Genomic DNA, 22,125 nt, shown 5'->3' on the forward strand with positions numbered 1-22,125 from the left:
AGTCGGCGGTTTTCAAGAGAGGGCCATGAAAGTGATTGCTCGATATCCGTAACACTATAGTTTCGTGAATATTTTTTTGTGATATATCTTATTCCTTTATTTTGTATTGCTTTAAGTATTGCTTAACAAGAGCTCGAAAATAAACAAAGCAAGTTACGGAACTACGGGACCTCCTTCTGTATCTACTTATATAGTAATTATCGCCATCTGTGTCATGAATGAAACTGATCGCGATTCTGAAGAGCCAGGCATTATACAATGGAGAAATGTAGTAGTATGGTGCAAGATTGTAATATATTTTCTATATCACCAGGATGAAGGCTGACCTTAATATGATTGTTCCCTGATTTCCGATAAAACAGAATTAATTTACTTGGGCAGGCGTCTACTAGGAGGTTGTGTATATCTATAAAAACATTGGTAAAACGTACTTGGATGTAAACCGAGGGAGCAGATGTCCAAAAAAGCGACAGATAGCTACAGCAATTCCATCCCATTTACTGGTCAGTGCATTTAGGTTTCACTCCATGTACTCAAAGACGCTGCCGAAACTAAACTTTGGCTCTTGTAGCGCTGGTCGAAACTACGTGCCACGTTTCCAGAAAACGTAGTTAACCAGGGACAGGGCAGAAATTGGGCTACGAGGTCGCCCTTTCTGTAACTGAAGAGAAAAGAGAGACAATTTAAAAGAAAGAAATGAAGTCGTGTTAGTAGACGATAAATGTTTCGCTTACAGACATCAGAATTAAAACGGATGAGGGTGCACGTCATGATCATGACATCGTCTTGCAGGAAAGGATCCGCATACACTTCACACGCACTCGCATACAAGTTCGAGGTGGGTTTTGCAGAAGCTGTCGTCTGTCCATATGCTGCTTGTGTCCGACCATTCAGAACGAAGCGGGACCAACGCCTTCCACCTTCTGTATTGTTCAAGTTCCATATCACTGGAATCACCAGGTCGTCCTATGCAACAAAATGTCTTCAACTGGTGCTATACATATCCACAAGCAGTCCGGCAAACAAAGACAGGAACGTGGGCGAAGTAGGAAGCATAGGGCCTTATAATAAAAAAAGAAAAACACCGGAAATGGAAGGAATAAAGATGAGCAAGAGCCCTTTCCCTATTTATACATCTCGTCATTTGACTGAATTGCACTTGACTTATGTTTTCTCGATTAAGCGCGTGCCTGAGTACTAATGGCTTTCGTCTTCGGGGTCTCTTACAGGGAACCGTGTAAGGTTCGTCGTTAGACGAAATTGTGGTAAAAAAATTCGTAAAGAAAAGGAACGTAGACTTCAACTTCGCGAAAAACGATGAGACGCTAGTCCACAAACGGCAGACCCACTTGCAGCTCACTGCATGTCGATAATCTCGCGAATTTTCTTCAAACGGTGCTGACTTCCTCCGCATAATGGGGGCGCTAGTCCACCGGTGACGTTGAAAACAAGCCAACCGACGGTGTGACCGGTGGCCTTCAAGAGATTCAGGGCCTCGTAGGCAAGCGTCATCTGCGCATAGAGGAGATCGAACACCGTATCATTCTGCGTAGTCGATATCATTCATTCATTGGCGCTATCATTATCCGCAATTATATTGCACATTGGCTTGAATCTTTTTCAGTGGTATTTCGGAAACAATGACGTCAGATATTCACACTTCCAGAACACGGGTGATGCAGTTCTGGAACACGCGTGGAATGTGCGTAAAATACGCGCTGCTGTGTGTGCAATGCGTGTTTTCGCATAAACGATCACTTGCTAGCCAGTGCTCGCATTTTCGACATTCTCGTGCATGCGTGCAGAGGAACGTCGAAAATACAACCTATAGGTTGGCAATCTCATTCATCTATAAACCTTCTCAGACTCTGACCGACCCTAGAGTCTGAGTCTGAGGGAAGCGAGCTGAGACTTTCGGCGAGTCTGAGTTGTGCTAAGCAAGAAATATGATTCAGGCGATCAAATCCAGGCTGCGGTGGTGGCATCTAGACGAGGGCGAAATGCGAAAATGCGCGCCACTCTACTATGCAATAGGTGCATGTCACACACACACACACACACGCACACACACACACGCACACACACACACGCACACACACATACACACACACACATACACACACACACACGCACACACACACGCACACACGCACACACACACACGCACACACACACGCGCACACACACACGCGCACACACACACACACACACAGACACACACACACACACACACACACACACGCGCGCACACACACACACACACATTACCGGGCTAGCCGAGGCTTGTACGGCGGCAGCAAAAGTGGTAGCGACATCTCGTGGTACTGTGTTCAATTACAGTACGTTCGAAATTCTTTCTTCTTTTTTTATCCCGGCAGTGTTTTTGCAGAAGCAAAATCACAAAAGCACAGCACGTTAACAATTACGTCACTACCAATGTTTTCTACCGTCAGGTAAGTAGAATATAGTAAGCAACCGCACTTTTAGCTTTGCTTGCTGCCGTGTTAAGCTTTTGCTCACAAGATGTTGCCACTGGCGTTATTTATTGCTGCCGCACGCTCTCCGGTATCGCGCTGTCCGCTATTCCTGCAAACGGGGGTCGTTTGGGCACATTGCCGGATTCGCGGGGGCGTAAATGTTAGCGGCCCGGGCGGTGCAGCCACCTGATGGCGTAGAGCTCAACTAGACCCACACTGAGCTAAAATTGCACTAACCCACTATGCCCTGCTTCACTACTGGTGCAAATTTTCGGCAGTGGCGTAATGGTTGGGACGATTACGCCGCTGTAGAAAATTTACACCAGCAGCTAAGCAGAATATAGGAATTGGCTTTGCGTTTGTGTGGTTGAGGTTTGCACCACCAGCTGGCGCCATCAATCGGGCCACTCACGTCTACGCCTCCGCTCAACCGGCAAACCACCCGCGCCCACCGGAATACCAGACGCACTGAAATTCCCTATTATTGTGCAAGCGCTAACACATTCGCGGAGCAGCTAAGGCGCTCCACTATTGGTTACATATACGACATGACATGTGTGGCATTCGCCAGCCCCTTTTGTTGTTGCGCGTGAAAGCTCTTAATGTTTCCTTTAAAAGCAGTGACTTTACCTTTTCTTCGATCGTCTCCGAAGTCTCGAAAGTGGCGACGTCCATGGGCGTGTACTGGGCGAACGCACACTCTCCTACGGCCACATTCGTAATCCGGTGAAAGGCGATTCCAGCATGCAGTTTGCCGCACTCCTGTAACGGTGTCGTGCAGACAGGCTATGTATAGGTGATCAGAAAGCGTCGCGATTAAACACTAAAAACGAATATCAGTTTAAGCCATATCACTGAATTCACCGCTGCAGTATCTATGCGGCCACTCCTTGCGTACATCGAGGCTCAGTATAACAGAAAAAAGAGTGTTCACCTACTTGTCATTGCAATGATAATAGTAATGACAACAACAAAAAAAAACGCGGAAATAAGAGAGCGCTGGATTCAACACGTTGAGGCGATGCACTATGTGCTTCAGAAACTTGTGATGACACCGTCTTTACGCGTTCAGTCAGCGTAGGGGGTTCCTTGGCTTTTATTTTCTGACGCAATTTTTTGACGCAATTCATGCTGGCCGCGTTGTTTAGTGCTTATTAACGTTTCCGGTGTAGTAATATGGAATGTGCTTGCTTTCCTTTTCTCAGGTAAGTCCATTTGATGAAGTTTTACACTTTTAAGCATAGTCGTTTGTTCGCTCCTCTGCTACATAAGAGGGCTTGCTTATAAGGGGATAGATATACCAGTGCCCACTACAATAAGTATCATAACAATCATCGTTATCATCGTCATTATTATATGCGTCTCGCTACTTCCCATCGACCTTGTATGACAGAAACGCTAGTGCGTTTTAGTCACAATGCGTGCATAAATCTGTTGGCATAAAATTGAAAATGTATAAATGGCCGGCGCTTTGATTTAGGGACCATGCGCCGGCAAGATATTCTAGTAGAGATTCTTGTAGAAGATATATAAGTAGAGGGCCACGATTTCAGCTTCACTACTCTGGGACCGTCGTGTGTATACATGTGTTTTGCAATTTGTGTATTATGAATAAAATGTCATTCTTCAACAAAATATCTAAAGAAAGTTGAGCTAGAAGGTCTCACTTATTTGGTAGGAAAGACAACTGGCGTCTCTTTAAGTGCACAGGGTAAGTTTCATGCGAAGGAAAAAGCAATGAAGTGCAGCTTGAGAATTCAGTTGAAGTGACGACTAGAAGATAATTACAGGCATGTAGAGGTTTGTACTGATGCACTAAAATATAATAACTCTCTCAGGTACAGTGATTCCTGCAGGAATCACAACAGGACGCAAAAGTATCCAACGTGGTGAATCCAAAAAACCGAAGTTAACCCGAGAAACTAGAGTGCCAGTAGTTCTGATTGCTAGAGGCCAGTTAGTTCTCTCCGAAATTTGGGAAAACGTCCCAACTTGTGTGTAATACACTCACATTTGCGCACGCACGCAACCCCCCCCCCTTAGCGGCTATGGTGTTGCGCTGCTATAAGCACGAGGTCGCGAGATCAAATTCGGGCCGCGGGGGCCGCATTTCGATGGGGTTTAAAGGCAAAAACGACCCTTCCCCGTGCGGTATTTCCCCTGCATTGGGGGCAGATTAACGATCCCCGGCATGGTGGTCAAAATTAATCGGGACTCCCAAATCACGGCGTTCCGCATAATCAAATCATCGTTTGGCACGTAAAACTCCATAAATCAATTTCACGCGCACGCACACACATCTAGTGTGTTTTTTGTGTGTGTGTCTGTATTTTTTTTGTGCCACCTAGCACTTAAAATCGGTGTTAGTGATTTGCAGTCAGTTCTTCATGTCAAGCGGTTTCCTACGAACTTGAAAAAAATTATTGCTTGATGGCATACCTACATGTTCAGAACAGTATCTCCAAACGAATGGGCGACAAGGCCATTTCTCTAGTTTGCCTTGATAACAACGAATTCGTTTGCCTAAATTCACAGACACAGGTTTAACAGCACTTGGGAGCTGGCTACTTTCACTCTTCATTCTGAATTATCACGTCATCCCGTGGACTTGAAATGCACTGGCAGTTCGTTTTCTTTTTGTCATCACTGATGCTGCGTCTTACTCAAAGTCCACTTTTTCTTGAAAATTGATGGCAACGAGATGATTAAACGCTTTGTGCACCTACACTGCGTCCTTGACCTAGCTCTGTGCTTGCATCGGGGCCTAATACCGGATTCTCCGTTATAATGCTGGTAATACTAAAACCCTACGTCCACGAGGAGGGACAGATGGCGGGACAAAGACGAGCGGGCACTTACGTCTACGTAGCGGAGAGAGCGATGAGCGGTGCTGTCAATAGCTTTGAGCTCCGTGGTCCCCAGACTCGTCACCATTACGTCTTCAAAGATGTCAAACCGCAGGCTCAGCGTCAATGCGAAGGTGAACACCGGTGACCTTACTTTGGCAATGAGTTCCACAGCATCTTTCTGCGGCAGTTAATATATATATATATACATATACATATATATTTTCAGCAACCAGCGAAGGATGTCTCAAAAAGAAGCGATAGCTTCTATTTATACATGCTGATACATGCTGCTGCGTACACATATTAACGCGATAGCGTTAAGGAGCTCGTGTCGCAGAAAAGCCGGTGTCGTCGGCGTCGGTGTCGGCGTCGGCGGCGTTGACCGTGAGCGATAAATCACGGCAGGCGCTTCATAAATAAAAAGCAACTTCCAAGATTGGCCCGGTGGGAATCGTACCCGGGTCTCCGGAGTGTGAGACGGAGACGCTACCACTCAGCCACGAGTTCGATGCTTTCAAGCGGTGCAAACGCGCCTCTAGTGAATGCGGTGTTGCCTTCGAAACGAGCCGTGGAAAGTTATACTGCGGTGTATATCGGTAATTATGAACATGTAACGTACAGAAGTCACAATTACACGAGTTGCGAAGTGCGTTTCCGCTGCATTTCTTCTGCGCTTTCCGCACACGCAGAGCCATCTTGCGGCAAACACAGAAGACCCCCTCCTCTCAATGTACGGCGCTGCCCCGACAGGAGGCGCGCCGCGCGCGCATTGGGACCGCTGCCAAGCGCGTCGCGGGACTCCCTCTCCCCTGACGACGCTTCGCCGTGCTCCCGGTTTAGATTACTATCTATCTCTCTGCCCGTGCCGATCACGACGTTTGGCTGGCGTAGATCGTTTCCCCTTCGAGACACCGAGTTCTTTGGTTCGTTTCGTTCGCTCAGGCGCACGTTTCGTTGCCGCGCCGAACGCTGCGTTGCTCGACGCTCACCGCGTGATAGGTGGGCGCTAAGTCCGATGCGGGGCGCATCGTAAGTGATTGCTGTGCCGTAGCGCATTGTCTTATACCCCTTGGCGGGTCGACGGGAACGCTGTCGCGTCCCACTCTTGAAGGCGAAGCTTAAGCGTCCTCCAATTTTTACTTGTCTCTGTGGTAGTTAATGATTCGAGGCGTCTGGCTGCCGACACAATCCCAGCCTTAAGCATCGGCCCGTGCTTAAAAAGCCATAATAGAACGTCTGCGATAAGACATATCGGCTGATCAATTCGTTACCTATTATTACGACTTATTTTGATTAAGCCCTGGCTTTAGTTATTACTTGGCCCGACAGCCATCCACGCAAAGGGGAAAGTAGACCTCGACGAAGCTCAGCTATTAAAGGTAGGGGTGGCGAAACCAAAATGTAAACTTACGAGGTGTTTATCTTTCTCAGTCCATATAGAACTTTTAAGTCACCTGTGTCAGATAGTGGCATTTCAGTCCTTGAGCCATATTGCTCGAAGCGGCGGACATTGCACTCACGATAATCCAAAATGCATCATCAAGTAATTAACTAAAATTACTAATAAACATCTTAAATTGTTACTTTTGGTGCCACATTGCAATTTGTGTATTGTAGCCACTGATATTTCAAGCATATTCACTTGGAGCAAATTATACGGTTCGCACGGGTTTAGTGACCTGTGCAGTGAAAGTTGCGGTATTAATGAACTATTGCTGCACTTACTTTTTAAACACTCCGCCATTTTATGCAATGCAGAACAAAAGTAACCGGTACGCGTGGGTATTTCATTGCACATTTTGGGAAATAATATTTCAAAACTGTTGTCATCCTGCACGTTTGTTTCATTCTGATACATCTTGCGAACTCACCGGTTGCACTTGGTACACTGCAATGTGCGCCGTACAGTATTTATTAAGAAATAATCTGTGAATTTTTCCTATTGAGTCGAATATGCATTTCGATTTTTCATGCAAGTGATGTCAGCCGCTTTGAGTAACGCAGCTCAATGACTAGACTTAATCTACTACAGCTGATTCTTTTTTTAAATTCAGGATGTGCTTAAAAATAAAACAACGCGCCGTTTATATCACGAACTGGTTTATACAGTTATAAAGAATCCAACTTGTTTCGGGATATTGCTGAACAATGCTGCAAGACGTATCGTCCACATTGTCTAAAGCTGCTTGCCCCTCTCAATGGCGCAGGCAATAATTAAGTTTACGACAGATCGTTGAAGACAAATTTAAAGGTATTGCTGTATTTCGAGTCATATGTACAATATGGAAAGTGAAAAGACAGCTGGAAGCAAGACCTTTTATCAAATTTATATTAGCAGGAAAGCTGCCATAACAAGAAGCCTAAAACACCTCAACCGGGAAATTTGAGAAGAAACTTGTTGAAAACGAAAGCCCAAACATACCTATACGAAACGCATATTTGCTTACAGCAGGACATACAGATGGTCGAGCTTGTAAGGTGACGTTTTTTGTTTCCTGTCTACGTGTGCATATATTCGTGATGCAGCGAAGTGTGTTAATTGATTACGCTGTTTCACCGCCACCCAAGAAAGCTATAAAAGCCGCGGCTTTCGCCACCCCACCTAATTCGTTTGGATCCTCGCGTAAGGGTCCCGTGAAAAGAATTACTGTAAGTGCTCCGAATTAGGTTCATATAACTCCGTGGAAGTGCATGGTATTGCGAAATAACTGTTAGGTGTAACTGAACTGCAAGATAAGATAAAGCAAGATAAGACTGCAAGACAGCAAGATAAAGGCAACTTGAATGTGAACGAATACGAGACACGTCGGCCAGGTAGGAGCGGAACCTGCGCACATGTTCAACAGTTAACTCTGTTAACTTCTAGGTTTCTGCCCCATATGTGATCCCCGATAGAATGCAAAAATTGTACACATTTCGCTTCAAGGACAGCAGTAAGCTCAAAGTTAGAAGTTGACAATGCCTGCAGTATGTGGTTCAGCCCCTTTTTATTCTTCCCTTAAATTTCCTTCTCACGACAAGGGTCCCGTGTGAGTAAATGACGTAGATAAAAGCACTCCTGCACAAACTCTGGAGGCTGACTGCAGATCCCAAATTCCTATTTCCTTGCCAGCTATTCAACATTACCTTTGTCTCCTGCATAGTATTCCTCTATCCTACTCTTGCACTTTCTCACTCAAGGTCCTCAATCCTTTCTTGAAATTCATCCCTAGTGTTGCTGAGCAGTCCAGTGTCATCTGCTAATCGAAGGTTGTTGAGATTTTCGCTGTTGATCCTTGCTCCTAAATGTCCCCCAGTATTATGGCTTCGATATTTTTTTTAACGCTCAGTGAATAGCACTGGTGATAATGTGTCTCATTGCCCGACCCCATTCCTAATAGCTATTTTTGTACTCTCTTGTGGAGAATTATGGTAGTTCTGAAGTGTTTGTATACATTTACCAAGACATTGACGTACGCCTCCTATACTTGATTATGCGGTGCCTCTGTGACTGCTTGTATCTCTATTGAACCAAATGAACTTCCATATTCTATGAAAGCCATATAGACACTTTGAGTGTACTGTACAAATTTCTCAATCTGATGCACACTCGACCTCGCACACGCACACGCCCACGCACACGCACACGCACACACACACACGCACACCACGCACACACACGCACGCACACCACGCACACACAGACACACACACACACGCACATTATAGTGAGAGGGATGTAGACATACAGATAGATAGATAGATAGATAGATAGATAGATAGATAGATAGATAGATAGATAGATAGATAGATAGATAGATAGATAGATAGATAGATAGATAGATAGATAGATAGATAGATAGATAGATAGATAGATAGATAGATAGATAGATAGATAGATAGATAGATAGATAGATAGATAGATATTTCTGTAGAAGAAGTGACGAATGTCCCGGCGAGTGTGGCGGTGGAGCGGGCAAGATTAATTGTGTGACCCAAATTCGACAAGTGACCAAACTTGAATAGTGACCCACTATTGTCGGTTCGGAGTCAGAAGCGAGGCAGTGCTTGTCCCAGGAAGAAGACGGCTGGACATGCAGGCCTGTTTCGGTCGTGATGGTGAGGAGCATCACGAGGTGGAGGTTATCACTGTAAAACAGCATGATAGTGCATTTTTATAATTTTTTCAAAATGTCACCGCTCCTGTCTTAAAGACCAGGGGTGTAATTTGCAACTCTTTTGGCTCGCAAGGGCTGCTTACTATGAGCAAACAGTCATTACAATTGAAGCCATTGTGGTTGGCAAATATGAATACGCAGTCACAGTGATATGCAGGAAGAGGCCCCAAGGTAGCGTAGACAGGCGAGCGATCGTACGAATGAATAACGATAAATAAAGAATAACATGAGCCTGCCAAGCCCTACGACCAATCTGAATATCAACTAAAACATTGTCCAGGAAAACGACCAACACGCATGCAGAAAATATCTGACAATTAATGCAAAGCTGGTGAAACGAACAGGGCACATGCAAGACATATCGTTGCATGTATAGCCCTGAAAATATTGCATGGCCATGAACAATAATGAAATCGCAATGAACAGCTAAAACGGTATGTGTACAAACAGACGACGTCAATGAAATTCTATATTAATATGCCCAGCATCACGATTAACTAGCATGTGCTCTTAAAGGGACTTTCTACCGGTTTTAAGAGCTGTCAGGGTTGTAAAGCATGAGAAAGGCTGCCATTCGAAGTGTCTAAGTGCGCAATGATTTTCCTGGAAAGCATGTTGACATGCAGAAAGTTAGTAGCAGAAAGGTAAGCAGAGGAGGAGGAATAAACGTTGTTTGGGGACAGCATCATTGAGAGCTAGGCCTCTCTACCCACAGAGTCGAAGTTAGCAGAAGCGCATAAAGTAAGATTTCAGACAGTGCAACAGTGTGTCCAAGCAATATGACTCTCACTGCGCGGCGTTCTCTTTACGAAAAGGTTCATCTATTGGTTGCACTCTTTGAGCGTCGGGTGACGCCACTTACAATTTTTGCTTCACTTTCAAAGCCAAATTCAAACATAGGTATTTGTCTATGGAGTGCAAGGTGCTCGTTTCCATCAATATAATAAACAATTTTATAGTTCCCAACACAATCCAACTACGTGTTCCGCGCGGTAAACAGTTCTCTTGCGAAGTGCCCTAAATTGCGAGCATTTTTTTGTGAATGCGGGATGCGGGACTTCAATCTTCAGGGAATCGTGACCCACTTGAACCATTGTCAGTTTATATAAGGATGTTCATCGACATTTTTTAAAAAAATTTTGTTCAGTTACATATGCTGAAACAGATTACAAAGCACAGTTGTAAACATAACATATAATTATTTTCATCACGCCATATTTCATGCTGCCAATACCACGACCGTGGCTGCAGCTCACAGGGTTATTCTGATCAACAGTTATTCGCGAATGTTTTTATTTTACCCTCAAGACATAGAAAGAAGCCCGAAAGAAAAGCAATATCACTTCTCTTGAAGCAGTTCGAGTCTGCATTAGATTTTAGTAGAGAATATAACCAGCCATGTAGGGCCATAAGTTCCCGCCATCGAAAGCTGAGCAGAACAACAATAATTACATAAACCAGACATGAAAAAGCATAACACTCACTCAGGATAACTGCACAACCACTGCACGTCGATCATCAGACAAAATACATGAAAGTGTTAAGCTGATTATCTATGTAACCCAAGAAACATAGAATAATCAAGTTATGAATGAGGCATGACAAAAGCATCGATTGCGATACCAAATTAGCGGACAGCTATACAAAGTAAGGATAGTTTATCTGATGTATAAACTTGTAAACATAGAAGGGTACTGATTTGGGCTAGTTGGAAACAATTCATGACAAATGTAATCATGAATTGCAAACATAGGCATACAACTAAATTTACAAGCGTTGCGTCGCGTGTGCACAAGCAAATGTGAACACATGTGACTCGATGATCGCGGAAACTCACTGCCACAACGCTGGAGTGAGGAAGCGCGGTAGCAGCAGCGATCGAATTGGCATTCGTGCTGCCTATCGCATCAACGCGAATTAAGCCGCTAAATCACAGCACACTGTGGACCCTGTTCCTCTCGCAGATGTCTTTAAAGATACTGCGGGCAGGGCGGGCGGAGGCGGCTGGCTGGGCCGTGACACTATCGTGGCCATTTCATCATCGTAATCCCAGCTTCGTCATCCGACCCTCGTCATGGCGTTGTCGTCATATCTCTGTCTTTCCATCGACGTCAATCCATATTCATTTTGTCGTAACCGTGGTGTCGGCAACCAATCGTGATTAGGCCGCTCTTGCCATGCTGTCGTAGTCATTGCGTTGTCGTAAATGTCATCTCCGTTTCCATTGGTCCCATTCTGTTCCCATCGTCATGATATCAGCTTCGTTGTTCCACCAACGGCAATCCTTGTTCTTCGTTCTGTCTTAACCATGATGGCGTCAATCTTAATTATGCCGCTGTTGCCATGTAATCGTCGTCATCGGGTCGTCGTCAATCGCAGCTTCGTTATCTGACCCTCGTAATGCCGTCGTTACCATATCCCCTTCGTCGATCCATTAACGTTAATCGTTGTTCGTTCTGTCGTATCCCTGACATTCTCAATCAGTGGTGATTATGCCACCGTTATCACGTGACTGTCTTGACTGCGTCGTCGTCAGACAGTCGCAATCATGCGTTCGTTCTCATATCATCGTCGTCACGCTGTCGTGGTCGTGCGATTGTCATCGTCATGCAAATGTTGTCAAGGCTCGTCATCACATTGTTTTCATGTCGTCGTCACGCTGACGTCATTATGCCATTCCACATTTATTCTATGCCAATGACAATCTAATGATTGTGATTTCATTGGCGTCGTGCCGTCGTCATGCTGCCATTGTCATTGCTTTGATATCATTTCGTCTTCATCCTTGCAGCGTCGTCACAGCGTCGGCCTCATACAGTCGTCATCATGTCGCCGTGCTCATGGGCGATCTGCGCAAGCGAGTGTCTTAGCGAAGGGGCAACATACTTGAGAACGTCGCATACAGCCGAAGCAACTCTTAAGCGAGCCGAAGTCTTAATATGACCGCTACAAATGTCAAATAAACTGACATCGGAATTGCTGTTCGTCGCTACTTTGTTCGAATGCTAATCATATAACCAATGGCAGTAACCATGAGATCGATTTCTGCGGCAATTTTTTCTCTCGGCATAGCATGGATATTCTATGATCCTTTCTTGCGAATGAGCTGTTCTTAGTAATAAGCTTGACTGTAATCAATCAACTGAAGCTACTTTCGTGGTCCAGGAGAAAGAGAGAGAGAGACAGAGAACGTTATTTAGTCGCCTGCAGAACGACGCCATGCCTAATGGCGCCGCGACGCGGGCCCTGACGTCTTCTCAGCGGGTAGTCTCTATTCAATTCCAGCGCGTGTTACTCCCGCGCTCGGTCGCCCTGAGGCGCAACGTTCCGCCGGTTTCGCACGGCCTTTATCTTTCGAGAGCCGCCGAGACATGCTAGACGGCGCAGGTTGGGGTTTCGTGGTCGTAGCATTCCGCCGCAGCCGTGAGTCGCGCTAGATTCGTTGTACTTATCGAAGCTTCGTCGGGAAACTTGGCGCAATACCATAGGATGTGCGTCAGGGTGGCCCTCTCCCGTTGGCACACGCGGCACACATCACTCGCATATACTTTCGGGTACAGATGAGTCATTAACACTGGGGTGGGTAAGGAACCAGTTTGTAGTTGAACAGCACCGCCTCCGCTCGGCTCCAGGAGAAACATTTCACAAAGTCGGTTGCTGACTGCTGTCAAGAAAGTTGAATTTAAACCTTGATGCAACAAAATGACTTCATGCTTCCTTAAGTGCACGTATTTTTTTCTAATATTTGAGACCAAGCTTCCGTTCTTCCGGTAGCCTCATGCACCTCTGAAAGGTCAGTTCTTATGGTGCTTTTTTTGCCAATATATGTTATCTATGGGTCTTCCCATATTCAAATGCTCGCTTATGACTGGGTCATTTTTCCGCACCATTATTAACGCCAGTGAAGCAGATTCTTTGTTACAGAAACTTAACCTTGTACAATCTTGGTGTGCCAGTAGGCTGTAGGCTACTAATATGAATTGAGGTAAACACAGTGTAATTTACCCAGTGCCGTAAACGCGTTCTATGTCCTTACAGAAAAGGCAATATTGCCATAAGATGGGTAAAATTTAGGTGTAACAATTTCTGATGATCTTACCTGAAGCACACATCTTTCTGAAAAAAAATGCACCTGAGGATCGCTGTTGGGTTGTCCCAGCGTTTGCTTCGTCGCCGTTTCATGGTAAGGCCACAGCAAGTTCGTTTGCGCGTTGTTAACGACTTATTCTTTTCGCATTTCGTTATGTGACTGTTAGCCGCATGAACGGGTGACGGTGGTCTTGCAGCTGTGAACACCTGCTGCACCATTTGCTACGCTGACTTTCATTTCGCATTCTTCTTTTTATGCGTAGCAATGAATGGTGATACTAGCTATAACAGTGACGCGGCAACGTCCGATTAGAAAATAAAATGGTTCGTTGAAAAATGCGGCCTATGAACACATCCGTTCGGGCTGAGAGCTTTGTGTTATGCGAAGCGACTGCTGAAAAAGTATGGTGCTATACTCTTCCAAAAGAAATGTAGCTTTTTCTAAAGCGGTGCACGCGTAATATTTGCAGTATGGCAATAATGCGCTTTCTCTCAACCTCTGTAGCAGGCCATGTGCGCTCGATTGTAGTTAGCTGTTCTGCATCAGGCTGAAGATACGAGTTGTCATGTTTTTATTTGTGTATAGAGTCGCTACCGTAGAAAGTTCTTTATTTCTTAGCATTTATAACAGTGCTTCCTTGAGCAAAAAAATACGCATTGCATGAAGGAACGCAGCATCTCTATTACAAAGCTTTGCTGACTCCAGTATTGCTTATACGAGGGAACGTAATGCACGTATCATCGTATGATCAGCGATACCTAGCACTTAGCTTCACGAGGAGCCATTTGCATCACGCTTCGCATGATCTAAATCTTCTGGTGTACAAATAACTCTTCAGGCCAAAAGTTGCGTATCCGGGACCCTTATTAGAATTATCCTGCTGACGGGCTGAGCCTTTTGATGGTCGCGCTACAAGATACATTACTTTATTCCATTCTTATGACGTGAATACGTCATTCATAAATTTTTTTATGTTTAGGCTTATGTTTCGGTTTTGTGCTAAATCATTTGAATCTGTATTAGTACAGTAGGGTGCAGTTGAGCGATTGAACGCAGCAGCATTACTGATTCCGGAAGTATTGCTTACCCGGCGATGTTGTTAAGGTCTTGCAAGAGTCCCTCATAAAAGGGCGCGATTGAGGCCAGAGTGACTGGTTTGAAAGCGAAGAAGTTGACGACTTCGCCTTTGGGAACGTCAAGCCCTGTGAGGACTTCCGTGAATAGCTGCGAAGAAGTGGAATGGATTCTTCGCTACATGTATCGCGCCACAACAAGAATAATCTGCATCGAGCAACTGGCGTAACTTTTCGTAGTTTTATTTATTTTTTTCGACCTACCAGGACTATTGATTGGTGAAAATTGGCGCCGGCAAATGCTCGCTGCATATATGATCCTGAATGCTGCATTCTGAAAAAGTTGCCTATCGAATCTGCATGGCCTAGAGGTGCGGTTAAGACACTGTTTTTCAAGAGCAAGAGTTTCCAATTTTCAGTGCCAGCGGGCTAGACCGCTCGTCACCTGTAGGCAATGGAGAAGCGGCAATGTCATGTTGGCCTCCATACTCAAATGCGGGAAGCATAATCATACGGGGTGTGTTGTTACAATTCAATGAAATCTAGTGATGCTGTCAGACCTGCAATGCAAAAAGACCTGCTGTCGCGCACGGGAACTCGCGCGTCACGGGACTCGACAAAGCTACGATGACTGTAGGCTCTTTGATTTTCCACTTTCAGATAATGGGCTGTTTCCTTATCAGTTATGTTTCGGCAATATCTCACTAAACGACCTCGTCTGCTACGCCTGGAGTTCAATATATGACGTATAAAGCAAGGTTTTTTTTATTCAATAGTACAGGTTTTTACCTAATTCTATGGTTAACCTATTCTTTTTCCCTTAACGAACAGGAAGCAGACGGCAATGTTATAAACGTTGAGCTTCATTGTCCCTGAATGGAGCAATTCTCGTCATATATGTTCACGCTTACACATGCTACATGTGCACATGCAAAAGCAGTGGCAACTTGCAAGTATGGTTGTTTTGAGAAGGTTATTTGCCTTTTGAAAATGACCAAGTACCTTTGCTTCTCAAAGATGCACTGAAGTGACCTTTCTATAACTATGGTAAAATCGAAAGCGCCCAATTCAGTGGAGTAGCAGATATCGCAAAGCTGACGGTTATGCCCCGTGAGCAGCACCGCTTTACTTTTAGTGCTTAAAAGGAATAGAAACGTGCGCTGCCTTGTTCTAATTGCACACAAAGGGGCCCGTAATTGGTACTCTAGATTCGATTTATGAGAACTACGTCGTACTGCATCGATAATTTCAATTCGACCATGTATCCAAGATTGCCAGCTGAAAACGTTGCGGTGCCAGCGTAAAAAATTCGTCGAGAGGCTGAGCCGAAGCTCAGAAAGCAGCCCACCGCGTTAGTTCAATGCTCGAACAAAACTCACCGCGTAGAAATGCTTTAGGGCTAAAGCGTAGTTCGCCAGTGTGCCGCGTGAAAACGACGACGCGATCAGCTGTAGCACTCCGCCGAGGAAGCCAAAACCGTGCAGTGGTACGGTTTGCAGTATCTCTCTTCCGGTGTCCGTCAGCGTCGCTTTGTCGAAATGCGTTGAACTAGAAGACACGAGACTATAGTTCATGATGAACATGTACTTGGACGTTCTGCCATGTCTTTCTAGGAACTCGTACCCATCGCCTGCGAAGAGTGAGCGGAACAGCGACGAATGCTTAGCCTGTTTGTGGTTAGGAGATTTCCCGTTAAAGTGGCTACCTCTCGGACCTCTGAGCACGGCCTCCGAAAATCAGCGGCATACGCGCGCGCGCTGCGCCGTATCTCAGAGGCCATGCTGTAGGACCGGGCTTCTTTCACCAAATATAACTGGAGGTAATTGTACAAACTATACATATTAGCAGCGTCGTGGGTGTATAGCGGGTGCTTGTACATCGCAACACTAACACCCCTTTATTTAGGCCTTTAGGTCGTGTGATAGATTAAATGAGCATGATTATAACGTTTCAAAAGCAGTCGCCGGACACCTTAGGATACATTGCAGAGATTGCGGATGTCGGTCATTCTTTAAGAAATGCAAGATTGGTAGCAAAGATAGCAGCCAAATGACGCGAGAGATACTCGCAGCCGCTAAGACGGCGCGTTTGGGAAGTATGTGCGCGAGCATGATATCAGTATCCCTTAGTGCAAAGGCAATAGATTTCCTCATGCGCTAATCTGAAGTTTTGTATCCTGGTTCCTTTTTCGCGATGTGAAGTGCAGCAAGAATGGTCACACGACAAAGCCTACTTGGCATTAATGGATGGCCGTGTTTGTAAAATTTTTTTGTCTTGTAGTTAGTGATGATGATGATGATGATGATGATGCAGCTCAAAACGCTGGCTGGGCTATTACAAATGTGGCACTTCTGTGGTGCACGAGTTGCTGCCCGGCAGAACATAACCTGTGCGAAGGCCTAAGGAGAAGATCTATAGCTTTAGCGTGACACTTACTGTCAATTCCGCTCAAACTAAACCCCTACATTGACGCGGCAGCACCGCCTTTGCTAAACAGCGACAACACCTCGTGTGCGCTGCTGTGCTCTGTTTCCGGAGTAACACCAGTTCTGCTACCGCGATTTCTGTTTCCGGGGTTTTCATTTCTGGTTGTTCTGCTTTCCGTAACTCCGGTTCCTGGAATTTCGCGTGTTGCAGGTTCACTTCAGTACGCCGCAGCAGGGTGGCCTGAAGGGCACTACAACAACCACGACAGCATCAGTACAGGAGGTGGCAGTGACGTCACTTTCACTCGAAAATAAGAAGGAGGGACAGCATATAGCTTACACTTGAAACCGGAAGCTGAGGGGATTAGAGAGAGAAACAGAATTGGGGAGAAAGAAAGTAGGTAGGTGGTATCAACCTGGTCTGCGGAAACGTGTTTGTGTGGAGGGGGGGGGGGCTTATTTCAGACCAGTGTATGCGCCACGGTATGGCATAATCGCAACGCAGATATTGCAACATGTATGCCAACAACAGTGGAGGCCAGGATGCTGCCCTGGGTCCCACAGTGGCGTATGAGAGTAGCATGACCTCTTGTTGTCTTGTTCACCTCTTGAATGAGAGTAGCGTGACTTCGGTGCTTTTGCCGTGAAACGCACTGTGCGTCTCTGAAGGATTGCTAAGCAGCTCAAGCAGGACCGCGTGACGGGGGCGGTGCGATAGTGCATCGAGCGTGCCAGGGATTACTATCGGGAATTAATGACTGAATAAGATGATGAAATCACCCGCTCAGGAGTTTATTTCAGAAAAGCCATATAGATCTTGCGGCACGCGCCCTCGGAACTATTGCGAAGTAGTTCAACCCTAACAATCAGTTGATAGAGCAACTAGGAACCTAAAGTACCCAACGATATATATATATATATATATATTTATATATATATATATATATATTACAGCCTTGATTGTGAACACTGCCAGACGCGTGAAACGCTGGACCACACATGAGGGATTGGCCAGCATATGTAGTGGAGTGAAGGGAGTTGGAAAGTTCCCGAGCCAACGTTGGTAGGCAACGACTGTCGGAGGACGCTATCCTAGGCCCATGGCCTGACACTGCAACTTCAAAGCAGGCAACTAAAGCGCTGTTCCAGTTTCAGCAGGACACCAAGATAGACGAGTGGCTGTTGTACGACCACTGTCGAACTTACATAAGCATTTATCACTTTTCGTATCATCGTCGCCCATCCCAGTACGTTAACTCCAGTTCCCTCCTTTCCAATGCAGAGCAGCAGACTAGAGCCCGCTAGCTTTGTCCTCTGTCTTTCCTGTCAATAAATTCTATCTATCTATCTTATATCCTATAGTTTTTAGCAGCGGTGGCGTAGAGGTAGAACACGCGCCTTGGGTGTAAGAGGTCCGTGGTTCAAATCCCGGTGCCGGCAATTTTCCACCGGATTAAAAAAAAATACGCGTGTTGATAAATTTGCATAAACAGGCCTGGAGTGTGTCCTGATCCCGGTGACCAGAGCCGGTAACGCACTCCCTCACCAGAGCAGCATTGGCCACCCTGGTGCACTACTTGGTCACAACCTCCTATATGAACACAACAATCAAACCGGCCCTCACTCCCCAGCAGCTGCGAAGCAACTGACCACGGCGGTGGTCAGACCTGCGACGCAACAGAGGGTGCCAGGAATCTCTGGCTCCGGACAGGCCGCCATTTGAATATGAACCTGGCAACGTTTAACGCTAGAACGTTATCTAGTGAGGCGAGTGTAGCAGTGCTATTGGAGGAATTAGAGGGCAGTAAATGGATATAATAGGGCTCAGTGAAGTTAGGAGGCCAAAAGAAGCATATACAGTGCTAAAAAGCGGGCACGTCCTGTGCTACCGAGGCTTCGCGGAGAGACGAGAACTAGGAGTCGGATTCCTGATTAATAAGAATATGGCTGGTAACATAGAGGAATTCTATAGCATTAACGAGAGGGTGGCGGGTCTTGTTTTGAAACTTAATAAGAGGTACAAAATGAAGGCTGTACAGGTCTACGCCCCTACATCCAGTCATGATGACCAGGAAGTCGAAAGCTTCTATGAAGACGTGGAATCGGTGATGGGTAGAGTGAAAACAAAATACACTATAATAATGGGTGACTTTAATGCCAAGGCAGGCATGAGACAAGGCGGTGGGGGAATATGGCATAGGCACTAGGAATAGCAGGGGAGAGTCATTAGTAGAGTGTGCGTAACAGAATGATATGAGGATAATGAATACCTTCTTCCGCAAGCGGGATAGCCGAAAGTGGACGTGGATGTGCCCTAACGGCGAGACTTGAAATGAAATAGGCTTCATACTCTTCGCTAACCCTGGCATCGTACAAGATGTGGACGTACTCGGTAAGGTGCGCTGCAGTGACCACAGGATGGTAAGAACTCGAATTAGCCTAGACCTGAGGAGGGAACGGAAGAAACTGGTACATAAGAAGCCGATTAATTAGTTAGCAGTAAGAGGGAAAATAGAGTTATTGCAGATCAAGCTACAGAACAGGTATTCTTTTTTAACTCGGAAGAGGACCTTAGTGTTGAAGCCATGAGCGACAATCTTGTGGGCATCATTAGGTAGTGTGCAATGGAAGTCGGTGGTAACTCCTTCAGGGAGCATACCACTAAACTATCGCAGGAGACGAAAGATCTGATCAAGAAACGCCAATGTATGAAAGCCTCTAACCCTACAGCAAGAATAGAACTGGCAGAACTTTCGAAATCAATCAACAAGCGTAAGACAGCTGACATATGGAAGTATAGTACGGATAGAATTGAACATGCTCTCAGGAAAGGAGGAAGGCTAAAAGCAGTGAAGAAGAAAGTAGGAATTGGCAAGAATCAGATGTGTGCGTTAAGAGACAAAGCCGGCAATATCATTACTAATATGGATGAGATAGTTCAAGTGGCTGAGGAGTTCTATAGAGATTTATACAGTACCAATGGCACCCACGACGTTAGTGGAAGAGAGAATAGCATAGAGGAATTCGAAATCCCACAGGTAACACCAGAGGAAGTAAGCAAAGCCTTAGGAGCTATGCAAAGGGGGAAGGCAGCTGGGGAGGATGAGGTAACATCAGATTTGTTGAAGGATGGTGGTCAGATTGTTCTAGAGAAACTGGCCACCGCGTATACGCAATGCCTCATGACCTCGAGCGTACCGGAATCTTAAAAGAACGCTTGCATAATCCTAATCCCTATGAAAGGGGACGCCAAAGACTTGAAACATTATAGACCGATCAGCTTACTGTCCGTTGCCTACAAAGTATTTACTAAGGTAATTGCAAATAGAATCAGGAATTCCTTAGACTTCTGTCAACCAAAGGACCAGGCAGGATTCCGTAAAGGGTACTCAACAATAGACCATATTCACACTATCAATCAGGTGATAGAAAAATGTGCGGAATATAACCAACCCTTATATATAGCTTTCATTGATTATGAGGAAGCGTTTGATCCTGTCGAAACATCAGCAGTCATGGAGGCATTACGGAATCAGGCTGTAGACGATCCGTATGTAAATATACTGAAAGATATCTATAGCGGCTCCACAGCCACCGTTGTCCTCCATAAAGAAAGCAACAAAATCCCAATAAAGAAAGGCGTCAGGCAGGGAGATACGATCTCTCCAATGCAATTCACAGCGTGTTTACAGGAAGTATTCAGAGACCTAGATTGGGAAGAATTAGGGATAAAAGTTAATGGAGAACACCTTAGTAACTTGCGATTCACTGATGTGAATGCCTTGCTTAGTAACTCAGGGGACCAATTGCAATGCATGCTCACTGACTTGGAGAAGCAAAGCAGAAGAGTGGGTCTAAAGTTTACTCTGCCGAAAACTAAAGTAATGTTTAACAGTCTCGGAAGAGAACAGCACTTTACGATAGGTGGCGAGCCGCTGGAAGTGGTAAGGAAACACATTTACTTAGGGCAGGCAGTGATGGCGGATCCGGTTCATGAGACTCAGATAATCAGAAGAATAAGAATGAGCGGGGGTCGTTTGGCAGGCATTCTCAGATATTGAACAGCAGGTTGCCATTATCCCTCAAGAGAAAAGTGTATAACAGCTGTGTCTTAGCAGCATTCACCTACAGGCAGAAACCTGGAGGCTTACGAAAAGGGTTCTACTCAAATTGAAGACGACACAACGATGTGTGGAAAGAAGAATGATGGGTGTAACGCTAAGGGATAAGAAAAGAGCAGATTGGGTGAGGGAACAAGCGCGAGTTAATGACACCTTAGTTTAAATCAAGAAAAAGAAATGGGCATGGGCAGGACATGTAATGAGGAGGGAAGATAACCGATGGTCATTAAGGGTTACGGACTGGATTCCAAGTTAAGGGAAGCGTAGCAGGGGGTGCCAGAAAGTTAGGTGGGCGCATGAGATTAAGAAGTTTGCAGGAACGACATGGCCACAATTTGTACATGACCGGGGTGGTTGGAGAAATATGGGAGAGGCCTTTGCCCTGCAGTGGGAGTAACCAGGCTGATGACGATGATGATGATGATGATTATCTATCTTACGTAACCTAATATTTAGTTCAACAGGTTACGTTAACAGAAAACTCAGGCTGTTTAAGCTTACTGATTACTTTCCGCATGGGAAGGTGCGTGAAAGATCACGTATGTACACGGCTTCAATTTCTTCGTCATAATTTTTTTTAATTGGCCGCTCTCCTTGTTCCTGCCTTCACAAATATTCATGGCAAGCAGCCAAAGAAAACAATTAAACGACCCTAACAATACACAATACAGACCTAGACACCCTCTTTACGCTTCTTTTCAATTTGATTAGTCTGCAGTCTCTTTCTTTTTTGCCTCGTTTTGTGGCCATCAATTAGCTGTTCCAGCTCGTCGAAATCGATCCTACGCATCCATGAAACAAAGTATTACAAACCAGCTACTAATTGTTGTTGCTATCTCTTTCATTCTCGAATGTGAATCCGTGTCTGTATGTGAGGGGGAGGATGTTGTAGCGAGGCATTTGTGTCGTTGTTCTTCCTCTCGTGTGAGTAT

General features: G+C 45.4%; 1 protein-coding gene across 4 annotated transcripts in view; it reads right to left on the minus strand.

Moving 5' to 3' along the window:
* Nucleotides 1-682: 682 nt before the first annotated feature.
* Nucleotides 683-22,125, minus strand: part of LOC139061091 (uncharacterized) — a 44,001-nt gene continuing 22,558 nt past the window's right edge. For all 4 annotated transcript variants that reach the window (XM_070540609.1, XM_070540607.1, XM_070540608.1 and 1 more), the window contains 6 exons: nucleotides 16,026-16,276; nucleotides 14,661-14,797; nucleotides 9,340-9,454; nucleotides 5,337-5,504; nucleotides 3,108-3,239; nucleotides 683-1,512 (listed from right to left, as the gene is read on the minus strand). In XM_070540609.1, coding sequence (XP_070396710.1) covers nucleotides 1,357-1,512; nucleotides 3,108-3,239; nucleotides 5,337-5,504; nucleotides 9,340-9,454; nucleotides 14,661-14,797; nucleotides 16,026-16,276 — 959 coding nt within the window. In that variant the 3' untranslated portion in view covers nucleotides 683-1,356. The remainder of the gene's footprint in view (nucleotides 1,513-3,107; nucleotides 3,240-5,336; nucleotides 5,505-9,339; nucleotides 9,455-14,660; nucleotides 14,798-16,025; nucleotides 16,277-22,125) is intronic.

The sequence above is a fragment of the Dermacentor albipictus genome, chromosome 6 (assembly GCF_038994185.2).
Source record: "Dermacentor albipictus isolate Rhodes 1998 colony chromosome 6, USDA_Dalb.pri_finalv2, whole genome shotgun sequence".
In the NCBI taxonomy this organism is placed as follows: domain Eukaryota; kingdom Metazoa; phylum Arthropoda; class Arachnida; order Ixodida; family Ixodidae; genus Dermacentor; species Dermacentor albipictus.